Raw genomic sequence first — 17,521 nt, 5'->3', positions numbered from 1 at the left:
GATTGGGACTGGTTGTCAGGGTACCAGGCTTCACGGTCAGACAGAAAAACAAAATGGCGGACGAGGCGACAAAATACTGTCCATCCTCTGTCCATCCTAAAAAGAAGTGAGTCATAAGAAAAATAGAACTAATATGGATGAAAAGGAGCTGGAAAGGTATAGACTATCATATGAGGCTTTGAATCAGCTTGCTGTGAAGACATAAAACAGGAGATTTTTTTAATATAATTTCAATTATTTTTAAAGGTTGGCTAAAGAAGAATTGCTGAATGAGGCTAAACGAGGAAAGATTAGAGCCGAAACAATGGGTGCAATTGGCTGGTATGTTAGGAGTGCATGTATTAATAGCAAGATGGACCTAGCTACTGGCTCGTATATCCAGCCAGGTTTTTTAAAACCTCATTAAATAACGTCACCATCATCATGATAATGTCGTGGGTGACTTATGATTTATCTGGCGAAGTGTTATTTATATATATTTTTTTGTATTTCGAGGTACTGGCAGCACACCCCTACCCAAGGTGGGGTGGTAGTACCCCCCCCCCCCCCGGGGCGAAGTATTATTTATAATTTTTTTTTTTTTTTTACTGTTGAGATTAGATAGATAGATTGATAAAAAACAACATGATTTTCCCCCTCTAAACTTTGTCACTGACATCATCATCATCCATCATTTGTTTTATATCAACATCATCATCAATATTCCTTATTCATTAAGCTTAATTATCATACTGATTGTACATTTTATAAATTATTTGTCATTTTAATTTATTTCTTTTTAATGATAGGCAAAAATGCCCAGTACCAAGCACAAACAAGAGATTTCTCACCAACATGATTAGAAGTACACTTGAGCCATCTAAAAAGAAAGAAAAGCCAAAAGGTAAAACCCCAAAATAATTCAGTGATTGAGGTCAAGGGTAATATTTAGTGGCAGTCCACTGGATCACCTCACACCCTTGATGGCCTTAGGTTTATTGCAGGATCTACCTTAGACTGATTCCAAGTTGTAGCTTTTGCTTCTTGTGCTTGGAGAGCAAACTGCAACATACTCATGGAATCAGTCTACCTTTACCTTAATTCAAGGGTTTACTCTCGTTTAGGCAGTCTTCCTTCCTTCACAAAACCTAACAGACTAAATTACAAATTTAATCTTTGAACCATCACTTAGATAAGCCTAGTGGTTGTTTCAGGTATTGAAAAAAAAGGTTGAAGGTGGTACTGGAATCCATCTTATGCCACCCATTTCATACTCTGCTCCACTCACATGCCAAAGTTAATTGATCAATTAATGGACAGGGCTTGCCACATTATGTGATCACACGACCATTAGCTGATTCATACGGTGCTCCACTTCTCATTTGCTACCAGTGCATAAATTATATATTATGGCCTCAGCCTAACAGCCAAAGCATGGTACTTTTTTTACCATAATATTATCATGCAACCTCATCCAATTATTGCTTATTATTTTCTTTAAATCCAACTTAATTGCTTGCTGCCTTTTTACACTTTTTATTTAGCACAGTAGCTAAGTTACTATAGTATTTAAGCATAATATTATGTTTTTCAAATAGATTATGATGACAAGGAGAAACCTCAAAGGCATAACAGAGATTCTGATGAAAGAAGACATGAAACTAAATATGAAACTTGTGACCATAGAAGGGATAGTTCAAGGGCAAAACACAGACACAGCCAGGAGGAGGTTCCTTCCAGAAAATCAAGACACAAGAAACACAAATCAAGATATGAAAAGTCTTAATAAAATTAGAATATTTTTGCATTTAAATAATAATACACCTAATTACATGAACATTAATTGAATATAGCAAATTAAAATAGTCTGGAAATTAGCTGACCCACTAGAATTTTGATGAAAACCACAAAAAAAATTAATTTAGGCATGTTTCGACATAGACTTCTTTCATCATCAGTTACAAACTATATATAGAACATATTATATGTAGTTTATTAATTAATTCATTTTCCAACTGATGATGACAATAGTCTCTGTCCAAACATGCCTAAATTAAAAATATTTGTAATTTTTTTATCAAATTAAATTTTAACAATTAGAAAATCAATTATTTTTATTGTTTTGAAAGCATAGGAATGATATTTTTGAGATTTTAACTTGTTGGTATATGCTAAAACAGTTATTTTTATCAGTCGCTAGAATCTAGGGCTTTAGGATATTAAACAATTCTTATTAATTCCTATGTTTTTTTCTTTCCATTTGAATTTATATACAAGATTCTTGCAATTAGGTGTATTTGTACAGATCCATGAATTATTGCGAAGTACTCATAAAAGTAACCCAGTACATTTTAATGAAAGGAAAAGACTGCAAGGGAACTATAAGTGTTTTGTGCTGTTACTGCCATTGCCATAAACATGCAAACTCAGTAGCTGCGAGCTGCATGCTGAAATTTGGTTTTTCACTGCTGTCAATCACAACCATTCAGTCAGTACCTTTTATATTTTTTGACTGGTGGTCATGCAGTGAGTGAAAACCAAATTCCAATGGGCAAATTGCAACTTCAGAGTTTGTATGTTTATGAAAATAGAAGTAACATGCTGGTTGCTGTGATCCTGGATTCTATATTTTGGTCTCCATGTGTGCAAGTAGAGATTCTAGTTTCTTGGTTCTCTCCCTTTGCTTCAAGCTTGGGTTACATTTGTGATTTGTGTCATGTAAAAAGCGTTGTGACTTCTATGAAATATGTATTTTCCAAAACATAGTTTATTACTATTATTATTCAAAAAGATATAACTAGCTAAAAACTAGTGTGAGCTAGATAATACTATTATTATTCATATTGTTATGATATCTCATATTTTTATTATTTCTGTTGCTGTTAAATATATTGTTTTAAATCAACGACTACATATACCGCTTGTTACCCTTCAGTTGTAAAAACAATGACTATTTTTTTTACAATTTTATTTACTTAATTTGTTTTTATTGGACTATTGGGTTTTTACTCTCATGAAGAACATAAACTTGTTATAGCTTTTAACACATATTCACCAAAGGCAAAGTAAATTTTAGTGAATATTTACCAAGACGTAATCAAAGATATCAATCAACCATATTCTATGACCGATTTGTTATATTCCCATCTACAGTACCCAATTTTGTTTTTGCATCACAGTCTGTGAAAAACACACCAGAAATCGGAATCCTTCAAATAACGTTTACAATACAAATTTGGCCATGAAACAAAGGTTCATGATAAGTTATAAGTTCTTCACTGGGAACCTCATATATCACTATAATTTAATTACCATCATTATTATCACTTTACTTGGTCGCATTCTAGTTCTCTTGCATATTTTGTCTCCTGCCAGAATGGATTGAGGAGGGGATGGGGGGGGGATAGAAGAAGAGAGTCTTTAACAACAAAAAAATGTCTTATGGTGTTATAGTGATACTTCATGTAATATAAGCCTTTGTTTTTTGCACCAACTAGAGATTGATTGGCTGGTGAGACAAAGCAACATGTGATGAGCTTTTGTGAAAAGGGTTTGCATACATCACAATGGTTTTGCAAGAAGTCATGAAGTATCATTAGCATAGTACCTTTCTAGGTAAAAGCCACCCCTTTTGAAATCATCATGCCTCTGTCATGCATAGCTCGTGTATTGACACTATAATAGTTCTGGTTGAGGGCTTAAATAATGGCTGGACAACAGCGACAATATCCACCCAAAATTGGAACTTATTTAGTCACGTCAAATCTTCGTTTTCCCAGTCATTTTGGCCAGTAGCGTTAAGTCAGAAACAAGGTATGTCCAAGTTAAAACTGTGTGGGACCTGAAACAATGATGCTCGCCCGCAGCAAATAATCATCATAAGACCTACTTCCGTTTGGGAACCCTGTGCTACTTTCCCGCCAAACAAGTACCTCAATCAATGCTACAACCCCCTCTTTGAAAAAATCCTGGATCTGCCCCTGACGCTTGGACTACCTGTGCTTATTATCACAGTCTCCATGTATTCATAAACAAATGATGTAGTAGATCCAAACACAAGGAGCTTTTGTTGTAGTAAAAGTTAGCTTACTCTTGGCAACCATGAGAAATAGGTGGCTGCATGTGGCCAGTAATATGAGCAACAGCTAGCCGTGAAATAACAAAAGACATGGTGGTCATATTGGATGATATGACAAAAGATTTCATTGACAATATTCATTTGTTAAATTCATCCAAGATGATGGCTGTCAAAAACATATGTGTAGATTGTTGCAAAAAAATGATTAGTGATTTTTCATCATAAATTCCTGCAACCCCTCCCCCCCCTTAATTATCTATTGGTCCATCCGGGTCCTTACCTCTTGATTGACATGATTGTAACATGAATAACATTATACCCTAACTTAAAACTTTATTACAAATTATTTAAGTAATAATAATATATGCAACCAGAGTTCCAATATGAAAATTTGTAAATAAATTATGAACACCATTTTCGGTTTAAAACACACACCATATAAAATTCAGAGTAAAATAACTTAATTAACCAATATTTATATCAAAACCTCAAAGCAGTAGACTAGTGTTACAACCCATCGTGTGTAAACCCAGTTATCTCACAATATTTGTAAGATCTAGAGAGATTAGTTTAAGAATTATTTTTAGAAGTTTGCATTGCATGCCTTTCGAGATTCTGAGGGGTAAAAGCTAGTGGAAGTAGGTCTCCAGCAGTCGTAGTATGATAGGTGGAATCCTTTGATACAAGGTAAACAACAATATCCAAGCCGAATTCAGCAATGAACTGTCGACATGCTCCACAAGGCGTCACATATTCTTTCATATCTGTAGTAACAGCGATTGCCTTGAATTTGGTAGAACCACAGCTTACAGCCTTGACGATTGCCGTTCTCTCAGCACAAATGCTCAATCCATGGCTAGCATTTTCGACGTTGCAGCCATTGAAAATAAGGTCGTCGTGGGTGAGCAGTGCTGCTCCAACACGAAACTTGCTGTACGGCGAGTAAGCGAACTCTTTCGCTTTTGTACACTCTCGAATAAGCTTTAAAACTTCGGGGTCTGACACTAACCCGTTTTGAGGAACGGTTTGATTTTTTATCGCAGCCATAACAGATTTACAACCAATTCCACTTGGATATTTCTAAATATCGTAATATCCACGTGTACACGTCACACATCAATCGTTACCAAGTTATATAGTCACATGACCGGTATTGTTTTAGTTAAACCACATCAGCTGTTTCATTAGAAACACCGACGCAGCTCACACTAGTTTTTAGCTAGTTATCTCTGCTTGGAACTAGAACATTTCATTTTTGAAAACCGTGTCTACCAAGCATACAATGTTTCGATTATTGAAACTATTTTGATGGTTCGAAGTTTTGAATTTTTTTATCAACAGTCAGTAACACTTTAAGAGGTTCGCAGCCCCCATTTTGACCAATTTGAGAATGGGAAAAGCTGTCAAATCTATCATACAAGTTTCACTGAGCCAGTAAAAGTTTAACGTGTAACTGAGGGAACAGGGCCTTTATAACTTTTATACAAAACAACTTGGTAAATTATTGCTTTAAGAAACAATCAATGATTTAAAGACCCGAATACAGACAAACTGAATAATATTTTTAAAGGAGTTTGTAGCAAAGCTTGGCTTATTTTGGCGAGTAAATGAATATTTCCTGAGTGAAATACATTCAGTTTGGCCGAAAATTTAGTTGACAAGTAGTGTGACACGCAAACGCAACACTGTTTTATATTAGCAGAAAAAAAGCGCAAAGCCTTTAACTCTCTTATGCCCCCTCCACACGTATCCGGAAATTTGTGTATCCGCAAATTTTTTTTTTTTTTTTTTTTTTTTTGCGGATACGGGTTGCGTCCGCACGTTTCCGGAAATTTTTGTATCCGTATCCGGAAATTTTCGAAAACAGTCTCCAGAGTGGAAATTTTCGAATACGCTCCGAATACGGATACGTGTGGACGGTCGTATCCGCAAATTTTCGAATACGATGACGTAAACACGATTTTGCGCATGCTCAATAAGAAAAACTATCCGTCAAAGGACTAGGCACTAGCGTGCATCAGGGAAATCAAGAAATTTGCGGATACGTGTGGACGGGGCCTAAGGAAAAATAATTTGCGGTTACGTGTGGACGCAACCCGTATCCGCAAAAAAAAAAAAAAAAAAAAAAAATTGCGGATACAAAAACTTCCGGATACGTGTGGACGGGGCCTTATAATTACAGGGATAACGCATCTGGGCATAACGTTTTGAACGGTTTAGGGTTGTGGGAGGGGTTGGGAGACATTGTATGTATCTGCGTGTGTGCGCGCTGGAGTTTTGTCTAATATATATATATATATATTTACAATGACGTATTTCATATATCAATATTTTTTATTTATTTTTTATATTTTGTTTATGCATATATTGATTATAATCTTCTTTTAATTGTATATTCTATATTTATATTTTTGTCCAATTATATTATTATTATTAAACTAGGTGGAATACCTGTAAACTAGCTTCTTTTAGCTAAGTGTATTTTTTGAATAAAAAAATGTATGTATGTATGTATTGATTAAATTTTCACAGGACAGCCATAAATCAGGCCTTGGGGGGGGGGGGGGGGGGGGTACTCCCATATATGGACTATACGGGAATGATCCGCTGAACAGGGTATGGTTTTTCGAAGCTTCTTGTCATAAACAGGGTATGCAATTTCACTCAAGTTCCAAGTTCTTCCTGAGTTCCCTGTCATATTCAGGGTTTCTACTTTTGTATTGACCGAAACTGGTTATTATGGTCTTAAAAAACGATACGCGAGATGACATGATAATTGAAACAGGAACTCAGTGCAATAAATTATATCTTTTGTCATAAACAGGGTCTACAAATTCGATTTTTTTTGTCATAAACAGGGTACCCCTTTCAGAATCCCAGCGGAACACCCCTACCCAAATTCTGGCGGAGTACCCCCCCGGGAAATCAGGCTGACAGACATATAATAACATGAAACTCAGAGCATGGAAAATTACTGACGCTTTGAGGGATAATGAGTGGATCTTTATCTTACAAGGTCGAATCAATTATGACCCCATTTAAACCACATTTTAGTTCAGTTATCAACACCGAACATTCTAGCTTATGGTAGAAATGTTCATGGAATGCGGTCCTTTGTTGAACCCAAAGGGTACATCGGGGTGTGAAAAGACTCCTCCTGAGCTGGTCTTATTGGTTCACGCCCGAACATTTTGAACATTGATATTTATATCCAAACGCCTGTGGTTAGGAACAATCGCACGATTTTTAAAAAATAGGAAACACTACCGTTGAACGACTCGCAGGGAGTCCTTCGTGCAACTAGCCCATGAGCATGTTGTTGTTATATGTGCCCCCTGGACAGCACGTATACTTTAAAACTAACTTCGTTCAGATACATGCACAGACCCCTAGTCCTCGAATGATCTGAACAGCAAATTAAATTACAGGTCCTTATCCTCAAAGAAGCCGAAGTCAACTTAAATCAAATATTAATACAAGATATATAGTTATTAATCTCCCTTTGCTTATACAACAAGGCTCATGTCAGTAAGGATTAAGCGGTGGAAACAATATTCGAATACGGTAGGTGTAAAGTACAGTAACTGCATGTGACTGTTAATTATGTAATAATTAAATACAAAGCACCCGCGTTAATTGTTATCCTATCATTACAATACGTTCTATGACTCGAATACAAATGCGCTCTGTCGTGTGAGGCATTTATTATTACACGGTGACATTTACGTCGCGTTTCTTAATCGCTTAGTATTATTTCCCATCGCTAATAGCAATAAAAACATCTATATTTAACACTACTGTGTTGACTGCATCCATGCCTTTGTACATCAGTGTTTAGCAAGAGATATATAACAGTGTTTATTCGCGAGTATAATGCGTTAAGTGGTCAAGCTTGATGTCTATGATAAGATCGTCAAACGGTATGTAACAATATCACAAGTTTCAAGATAGGATGGTGCAATCTCTCTATTGGCTGCTTCCATCTGCTATCAATACTTTTGTGTCTCTAATGTCAATATTTACTTATTTATTGTAAACTTTTCATAACATAGAAGCGAATCAAGAGGAATACTATTAAGGAGAAGAAGTACAAGAAGGAGTCCATGCGCTGAAAACACGAACAATTACTCTTTTTTCCAAAAGCATTCAATAACGAGTCTTTTCTACAATACGGGATTTCCTCGTCTTGTTCATGAAGCTTCAAATCGAATTGAAATGAGCGATATCATGCAGCATTTTGAAAAACCAAGTTACCGAAATGTCGACTCCAACACAGCTATCGTTTTGTCTCAGGAAAATCGAGACACGAATAGCTGTAGCATCTTGGAGAACAAGGAAGCGCAGTCCAACTCCGTGGAAGATCACAGAACCGAAAAATCGAGTTTTCAGTCGGCTTGGTCAAGGAATATGCTCAACATCTTACGCGCAAAACTTAACAACTTCCGTGGCTTCCAAGGTAAGAAAAAAAATATAAATAAGAGGCTCAAAAACCTAGTGGTATTTGATTCTTATTAATTTGTAAGTCTTAGGTGAGTCAAGAACTGGAGAACCTATGACTGTATCAATAGATACACACCTACGCAAGCTCCCAAAGCGGAGAAGTCAATGTACACAGAGCTAAGATTATCGATCGTGAATCACCAAACACTTTCATCAATCGGTTCATCGCAGCATCGCATTGTGGTTTCATTTGTTATTATTCGATTAGACTGCCAAATGCTACCATGACACAGCGTTTAATATACTTTTCTTGTAGAAATTGTTCAGGCATAGGTCGTAAGACAATTCTTTACCTCAAGGACTGAAAAATGGGGAAATTCTAGTTGATCTCATTTTCTTTTGTACACATTTTTGCCGATCGTGTAGGTTAGGTACCTATATGACTTACTTATCGAAGATCTTCCAAGATTTTAAATTCTGAAATTTCATTCGTCATTCAAATAGAGCAAACAGAAAATACGGCTGCGAAAGGGTAAATATATTACCCAAAGAAAACGAAAACTTAGAAAGTTACCGCTAATTCCTAAAAAGCTTGATGACATCCATTTCTTCATGGGAGGCCTAGAACAAAGACTGCTTGGAATGTCGGTGTTATGCTAGAAGAGCCAAAGGTACCACTAGAATCCTGCATTTTTTCCAGTATCTTTAAAATGTAGTTCTTGATTATCATTTCTGCTTTATCTACCAAATTAACATCGACGAAGGAATATATATCCAAGCTTTCTTTGTCCTTACTCTGCATGGTGACCGTTTTCTCAGCAGGTCTTTGATCGAAATCCTTTTTACTTTCGAATACGGTCTTTGCAGTATTTTTATGTTTTTTTTCCAAGAAAAATTCTATTTTTAATACCAGCTGAATCAATGGTCGAAAATATTTTATCAATACTGTGTTCGACACTCCCATTAGCGTCAAAATCAGCGATTTTTTCCTTATTAAAATGCGAATGTCTTGCTTAGCGAATTATAAATATCAAGAGAGAATTCTTTTCGTATTCAAGCAGTGAGCGCCAAAAACGTTACCTATTTTCTTGAAGAAAGGCTGTTGTACAAGGCTATAATCTTGTTATTCAGAAAGTTTAACTTGTTAGTGGAGATGACCGATGAAAGTGGAATCAAGGTGTTAACCCAAAGCAAAACTTTTATTCGAAAATGAGGTTTAGGCCTTCATTTGCTTATTTCCCATGTATTTTCTTTATGAAAGAGGCTGACAAATTAAGCAACACTTTAAAACTCCATTGGGATAGCTGTTTCTCTTCCAAAACGAAAACGTAAACAAGAGCAAACGGACACTTTCATGTACTGGATAAGATACCGATTGCTTTGCTCGGATAGACGCCATGCAAAGTTAGCCGTAACGTTTGCCGTTTAATACTATAAGGCAGATTATGAGATTCCCGTTTTTCCTTCTCGCAAACGGCAAACGTGACCACGTTTTCATCGTTTCCCTACATTTCACTTTACCTTTTGCAAACCTTCTCGACAAAGACAAGTATTCTTTTGTTTATCTACTGCTTGGAGATTTTTGAGATCCTTTTCAATACAAACGTTTCACGTTTGCTGTAAACGAGAATCTTAAACCATCTTACAGACCGCTTTTCAGGATATAAACGAATTGATTACGACAGAACATGCCAAAGTTTTCGCGTGGAAGATGATGACGAAAACGTAGCAAATTAAAAATGCAGAAGAAAAAGTGCGTTGAATCTCACTTTAATCAGAAGAGAGAAGTTTTTTTCTTCTCATTTTGCAAGAAAGAACTGTCTTGAGGTTTCAAAGCACCTCAAATAGGCGAAGCTTATGGAAAAACTGCATGGAATATTAAATCCGCTGTACGTGCAAAGTAAACATGCAAAAAAGTTTCTATTCCTGGACCAAAACTAATATCAACTTTTGTCTTTTCTGTTGACCCTGATATTTCAATATTTACTGATTACTGACAGAATGTCAATACAACTGAAACTGTGACCGGCATATATTAGCAAAGTTCAGTGCTCAATGTTACTAAACGGTGTTTGCAGTGTGCTACAAAGCTTTTTGAAGATTTCTCGAATGGAGGATTTACGAGAGATACTTAAATTATTGCTAATAGAAAACCTAAGCGGTTTATGCTTCAACTCTCTATACAACGGAATCATCTTCAAACGGCAAACTAATTCTAGATAAATGTTGTCACTTTTCAAAACATCTACTCTATTTTATATAGAACGCCAAGCGTTTGAAGTACGACGTTTATTAGTGATTTTTAGATGATAATATATTTTGATTAATGCCCAATAATTCTAAACCTCTGGTTTCGAATAATTTAAGAACAATCCGCATAGTCGTGAAAATCAAGTTGGGGTGTTAATCGCATTAGAAAAATCCTGGATCATGAATCAAAACTTTGTGTATAAAAGGCGGATCCCTTCTTGTCAGATGGAATTAAAAACGTCAAGGAAAATCAATGGATCAGAGTTAATGGCATCTTTTTCGATTTCGAGTATTGCACAAGGAGAATACCATAATTTTCTCTGATGTCAGTTGGTTGATATATAGGGGTTCATAACATACTAGCTCATCTATTATTGACGTGTGCCGTTTGGTTACGACAAATGATTGAGTGCGTAGCTGAAAATCCTATAGAAAACACTAGAAGCTATACTTCTCTTTTATATTAATTTTCCATTCATTTTTAGGCTATTTCTAATAATAAGAATGATCTGAAACAAATTTAATCAAATCAAAATGCACGAATATTTCAGTGATAATAGAAAGTCTAGAACATATCTGAACTTTAGGTTTTGCAGGTGGGTACGCTGTGTCTTCTATTGTTACGAGTAAGCAGTCAATCAAATATTGTTCATGACATGTATGACAGTGTCCCCAGCTGCAAGGACGTGCGATTTCCATGAAAACCTGCTTTCTATTTAACTGGAGCTGTTTCCTAGGCAATTTTCCTTGTAAATCTCATTAATCAGTTCTGCTGCTAAACAAGCGCTAGCTACGCAGAAAAAAAACCTCTTGTCATTCTCTTGATCATAAGATCATTTGTTTGAGTTGTATCCGAGTCGTGTATCTTCTCATGCGCAACCATTAAACGAAGACATGATACTCTAGAAAATGGGTCTTTCTTGGTGCAGCAAGCTTTATTGTATTCTGGGTTAGGGTTATTGTTTTGCAGGATATTGTTTAGCTCCAAACTCATTGTTCTCGGCTATTGCTTTATTGTCTTCATGGCTGAGGTGCCCTGCAACACCAAGAAAGGGCCCATGTAGTTCTGTAATGGGAAAACATTACACCCAACGGTGTATGAGAGGTGTATTACATTAAAATGTAATAATAATGATATTAATAATAATTTGAAGTATCTATATTGTGCATGTTCCATAGGTAGATGCCCACATGCGCCTTACAAAATGTTACCTAATTTACGATATAGCTTAAAACTATAATCTAAATAATGATAACATACTCATTTCTAGGCGCGCGTAAAATAGCAAACGAGTGACTCGTTATTTTAATTGAACGCTGATATATTTTCTTTAAATGTAACCGTATTTGTATACACAAGCAGTATTGAAGGTTTCCTCTCGGGACAAATGCTGAGAAATAATCTAGTCTTTTCGATAATGACTGATGCTATATTTAGCTCATTCTCAAGGCATTCCAAGGCAAGTAGCAGATACACAGGTAATCAGTGCCACAAACTCCGACAGATCCCGCTTCCAAAGTCACACAACTAGTTTTAGCACCAGATTTCTTGGTTACTCCATGAGATGAGAAGGGAGGACAGATTGAAACAGTCCCACTAGCATGGAAATGTAGAGCGCGTGTTCGCTATGCAAGGCTTTTTCATGATCAGAGGTACTCTAGTTTTGGCATTTTTGACTCGCTTCAGGTTCGTCAGAGTACGATTGCAAACCATTCATCGTTGACGGTTGCCGTGTGGGCACGATCCCACCATTTGTCCTACCCCACCTGGAGAACTACCCAGCTGTATTCAAACTCGTAAAGTCAGAAGACAACTGCATTGAGCACGTCACATTTGCCCCAAAGCTCAAGACGTTTGATGAACGGTCCAAGAAGATTGAAGAAGTGCTGCAGGAGTTTCGACAAAAGGACTTGTTTGTAACCCTTAAAGGGTGGAGAAATGAGGTAAATGACATAGCTAATGAATGTAAGTCATTTGGGTTGAAAGCAAGACTTCCTGTGTATGCACTATATAGTACTGTCCGAGTGAAGTTCAGATAGTGCATGTAAGCAATCATTTGCGCAGAAAGTAAGGTTTCTTGTGCACTGAAGTACTGTTCTCAGTAGCAAAGTTTAGATAGTGTATGTTAAGTCTTGTAACTATTTGCGCTGAAAGCAAAGCTGCTTGTATACTGAAGTACTGTCCGAGTGAATCTTTAAGCTGTAAAAGACCCTGTTACACGTTGAAACGTTTATCAGAACTTTCGTGCAACAGAATTACGTGACAAGTTTCACGGGGTTGTTACATGGCGCAATTTCGTTCTGAAACTTGTTTCCAACACAAGTTTTGGTTGCGCGAATAGAACAACTTTTTACTCGTTCAACAAAAAGTTCTCGAACAAGTGTGAGAACAAATTTTCACCGTGTAACAAAAGCGCGTGCTTATAATTTTTTTTCAGCTAAAAGTTTCAACGTGCATGTGATTATCCGATGAGTGAACATTGTTTTCACATGGCAAAGGACTTTGTCAAATTTTTATTTGTATTTTATTATCTCGACAACAGAGTTTCGCTGTTTCATCAGCATTTAATCAGAAGAGGTTATTCAAAATCGAAAGATCAGCTGCATGTGAGTATAAAACTGCTACACATTTTAGTGTTCAAGTATATCATTTTCATGTTCATCATCAACCAAGACAAAAATAGAAATAGAAACAGTGACAACAACAACAACAACAACAACAAATTCCAGCAATGAATATTAAAGATAAGAGATTACTTAAGTGCGCGCGTACGGTTTTTATTCACGAACGAGCGAGTATATTATTAATCAGCCCAATAAAGTGAAAATTAATGATCAACCTTTGCGGCCTCTTTGCAAACACATTTTGGCCATGCGCAACCCTAGAGGGCAGCTGAGAACAAGAACAGAGGGAGTTTTTTGGTAGAATATTATAAAAGTAGAGTGCGCATGACCAATATGATGGCCGCGGCAGGTATGTAATATATGACGACCCAATGGTTATTGGTAGGAGAAGCGGCAATAAGCTATGGCCAACTTGTGAGTGATATTAGGCCCTATTATTATTTGTCATGATTGATTTTGCCTTAATTCCAGGTTTGTTTGGAACCACACAATATGGTGTACATGTCAACGGATATTTCAAAGCCAAGAGTAATGGCATGTTATACATGTGGATAGCCAGACGAAGTCCAATGAAACCAACTGGACCAGGAAAACTCGACCAGATAGTAAGTCATCTTACATGATGTCTACTCCATTTTAATTTAACAATTTTAAGTAAACTTTTCCTGATCGAGATCTGCACCAGCCTGATATAAAACTTCCGCATGGTCTCTAGTGGACGAAATCGTTTTCTTTTTCGAATTCTTTCATATTCTTTATCAATATTTTAATATTTTCTTAAAAGATACCGACTGACTAAATCACACAGAAATCTATATGATGCTAAATTTAAAACGGATTCCTCGCCCAATCTTATCACTGATATATCCAAACAAATCTTTCGAAAGATAAGAACGAGGGAAGAAAAAAGTCACAATAAAGGAGTGTAAAGCAAATGCGCAGCAAAAATGCTAATCTATAGGCGGATATCAAAAGTCAGATATTTTTCTCTATTTCTCTACGAATCTTCCTAAGCAACAACAAAAATAAAAATAATAAATAATTAAAAAAAATAAAAAAAATAAAAGAAAGAAAGAAAGAAAGAAAAAGATAGAATTATAGTAAGAATATGCAGCCCGTACCGTATGATGTATTATAATACATATCATGGTCGTAATAACTAATTAATCTATTTGTATTTTATTAGGCAGCTGGTGGGATCACCTGGCGATCGAGTATTACCGAAACACTATTCAAGGAATGTAAAGAAGAGGCATCAATCCCAGAGTACCTTGTGCAGAGAGCGGTTCCCGCTGGCGCGCTCAGGTAACAACCAAACCCTTGTTTTTGAGCTTCGTTGTTATCGCGCGCAAAATATATCCGGTAATTATTTGCCATACTTAAGTTCGTAAAGTCAGAAACCATTGCCTGCTAGACTCTAGTCTTCTGCGCAAACGTACTTAGGGACGTCACGTCGTCAGGCAACGAGAACCTTTACGTAAAGACTAAGGGCGTTACTAAGGAGGTTTTGAACAGCTAGCGCAATATATTGAGCACTTAACCTTATTGTACTTCTGTTATTCAGTTTCATATTTGAAGACAACAGAGGGATATTCCCTGGAGTGCAGTTTGTCTACGATATTTGCCTACCTGAAGATTTTAAACCCAAAGTTAATGATGGCGAAGTCAGTGAATTCTACTGCTGGCCGATTGAAAAGGTATGACTTCTTGTTTAGGTGCGTGAGATACTAGTGATAACTAAAGACATTAATAATGTTTTTAATGAATTACTATGCAGGTTAAAGAGAAAATTGCCACTAAGGAATTTAAACCCAACTGCGCACTAGTGGTTCTTGACTTCTTGATTCGTCATGGAGAAATAAACCCACAAACAGGTATGTATTGTAAAACTCCACTCCACTCCACTCCACTCCACTCCACTCCACTCCACTCCACTCCACTCCACTCCACTCCACTCCACTCCACTCCACTCCACCGTCTATACTACTGGCGACACCATTCTACTTTACCTATTCCACCCTCCCAAAACCCACGCACATTCGTATAAATGCAATAAGACTTCCCTGAAAACAACACAATATATATAGGATGTTTGCATTATGGCGTCATTGACCTCTACTACCAGACTCCCTTTCCAGACACACTTTCTTTTGTCCAGTTAATTAGCATCAATTGCGGTCTTACTATTTTCATGATTGAATACAAATTTAAATAAGAAATAGAAAAAATCGCCAAGCATTTATGGTAGTGAGAGTCAAATAACGCCATCATGTAAACGTCTCATCGTTGTCTCTTAACAGAGCCCAACTTCCTGGACTTCATACTCTGGTCGCACAAGCCGCCTCACTAACCATTAACACTGGATGGAGAAACATTTATCTCTGCATTCGCCCATGCAGACAATACTGATTTTGTTATCAGTCGTGTAAATATTGTACACAAAATGAACAACGAAGAGCGCAAAACATACAAAATTACTTGCAAGGAAAGAAATCTCATAGTAATGTGACGCCACGCGTGTTAGTTCGGCAAGCTGATGTACATATAAATTTTAATCATAACGAGTATTTACCTATTTATACACAAAAATTGGTATATCGAAATGTTATGTATTGGCAATTTTCTAGCTCTTTGAGTATTTTCTTCACGTTTTCTCTACGTTTCACGGCAGCCTCACTTCTAGCCATGTATACACCTATTTCAGAAATCGCTGTCGCACCAAAAGCCTCAAGCAACAAGTCAAGACCGCAGAGAACGCCGGTACTTTTAGCTGTAATTAGTTTATTCATGGTGCATTTTCATTTATTCACTTCGCAAATTGCTCCAAGCAAGGCTGCTTGAGATGATAATTAGTGTAGAGCTATAGCCACTTGCATAAACCCTGAATAAATCAATTATAATTAAAAGTACCGACGTTCTCTGGAGCCTTGGCTTGTTACTTGAGGCTCTTGGTGTGACAACGATCTTCGAAATAGGTCATGAGAAGTCATTGATTAGTATAATCACTTCTATTTACACCGTCAAGGACAAACATTTGTTTTAGTGCGCTTTTGGTTTCTTAATACTGTCTTGATTTCTCCCTCCCCTGTCCTGTGGTTTCTCTCCTTAGTTTTCTTTAATATTCTCATAAATTGGGTGCCAATGGGGCTACCCAATTGTAGGTTAGCTACTAATTTTTCCGCCGAATGTCAGCTAACTGTAACTAATTTTACTATAGTATTGGTCGTAACGTTAACCAAGATAATGGGATATCATTTAATTTTTAACTACTATTTATATTTTCCTGTTGTTCTTGGCTTTGGGCAGTATGCAACAGATTTTAGATCTTAAATCGATGAAAGCGCAATCTCGACCTGCCGTTTCTGTCGAGTATACTCTGTTAAAAAGATGACAAAAGAATAATATTAAAAAAGAAGAAAAGAACAGAATAAAGGAAAGGAAAGAAATACAAAAGAAATGGAGCAAATTTCACCAAGAATCCTTTTGTATTTTTCTGTTAAAGGCTGTGCCTGGTAACCTGTAAGATAATTTCGTAAAAGGTGTCGTTTGAATAGCTAATAATACAAGAAATAAGTTCATAAACCACAGACTATCAATCAATAAGAAATGTTTCAGTTGAAAATTCACCATAAATATCAATATTTTATTAATTTATTAGTTCTAATTAGGGCCTTTAAAAAAAGCGTTCTTTACAATTATTATTTTATTTATAAATTCTGATAACAAGTTATATCTCTAATATTAAAATTAAGCTTTATTGGGATTGACTATTTTGGTTCTCTTTTCCAATGGTTGATCATCAGGAAGCCGCTCAAGCCCCTAACAAAAACACCTCCTGTTTGCCTTACGCACACTCTATCCCTTTTGAAGGTGCTGATATATATAATATATATATATATCGTTATATTTTATCCATTGTAGTCCAACTAGAGGGGAGGAAGGGATGAATTGGGATCACAAACAACTTCTTACCCCGCAGCTATAGGAAAAGTACCACAGGGAGCCCACATACCACAGAGGAACCCAACCACAGGAAGCCCAAGCAGCTCTGAACAGTGGAGAAACGCATAAATACTTAACGGTTGTTCAAATCAATAATAATAAATAAAAAAAACGCTACCAGCAACGTGAGGAAAATAGTTTACTTTT

At 36.4% G+C, this 17,521-nt stretch overlaps 3 protein-coding genes across 4 annotated transcripts; 2 read left to right on the top strand and 1 right to left on the bottom strand.

The window, feature by feature from the left end:
- Positions 1–87: 87 nt before the first annotated feature.
- Positions 88–1,765, top strand: LOC116304997 (protein POLR1D). Its single transcript, XM_031714813.2, has 4 exons — positions 88–156; positions 247–321; positions 789–883; positions 1,578–1,765. Exons 1-4 carry the CDS (start codon positions 134–136, stop codon positions 1,763–1,765), a joined length of 381 nt encoding a protein of 126 aa, XP_031570673.2. The 5' UTR covers positions 88–133.
- A 2,752-nt stretch (positions 1,766–4,517) lies between these two features.
- LOC116304989 (uncharacterized) lies at positions 4,518–5,265 on the bottom strand. The gene has a single exon (XM_031714804.2). The coding sequence runs from the start codon at positions 5,102–5,104 to the stop codon at positions 4,628–4,630; it is 477 nt and encodes a 158-aa protein (XP_031570664.1). The 5' UTR covers positions 5,105–5,265; the 3' UTR covers positions 4,518–4,627.
- Positions 5,266–7,140: 1,875 nt separating this feature from the next.
- On the top strand, positions 7,141–17,135 carry LOC116304995 (uncharacterized). 2 transcript variants are annotated; one of them, XM_031714810.2, is made up of 9 exons: positions 7,141–7,621; positions 8,110–8,513; positions 12,435–12,691; positions 13,291–13,354; positions 13,844–13,977; positions 14,559–14,677; positions 14,937–15,069; positions 15,150–15,246; positions 15,673–17,135. In XM_031714810.2, exons 2-9 carry the CDS (start codon positions 8,273–8,275, stop codon positions 15,720–15,722), a joined length of 1,095 nt encoding a protein of 364 aa, XP_031570670.1. In that variant the 5' UTR covers positions 7,141–7,621; positions 8,110–8,272; the 3' UTR covers positions 15,723–17,135. The 2 variants fall into 2 exon arrangements, with proteins under 2 accessions (XP_031570670.1, XP_031570671.1); XM_031714811.2 differs by lacking the exon at positions 7,141–7,621 and adding an exon at positions 7,707–7,977.
- Positions 17,136–17,521: the final 386 nt, after the last annotated feature.

Source organism: Actinia tenebrosa, unplaced genomic scaffold, assembly GCF_029948245.1.
Source record: "Actinia tenebrosa isolate PJP-AT-01 unplaced genomic scaffold, QUT_ActTen_1.0 PGA_scaffold6__47_contigs__length_16458017, whole genome shotgun sequence".
Taxonomy (NCBI): domain Eukaryota; kingdom Metazoa; phylum Cnidaria; class Anthozoa; order Actiniaria; family Actiniidae; genus Actinia; species Actinia tenebrosa.
Note: the sequence above shows the minus strand (reverse complement) of the source record. Positions and strands in the feature narration are given on the sequence as shown.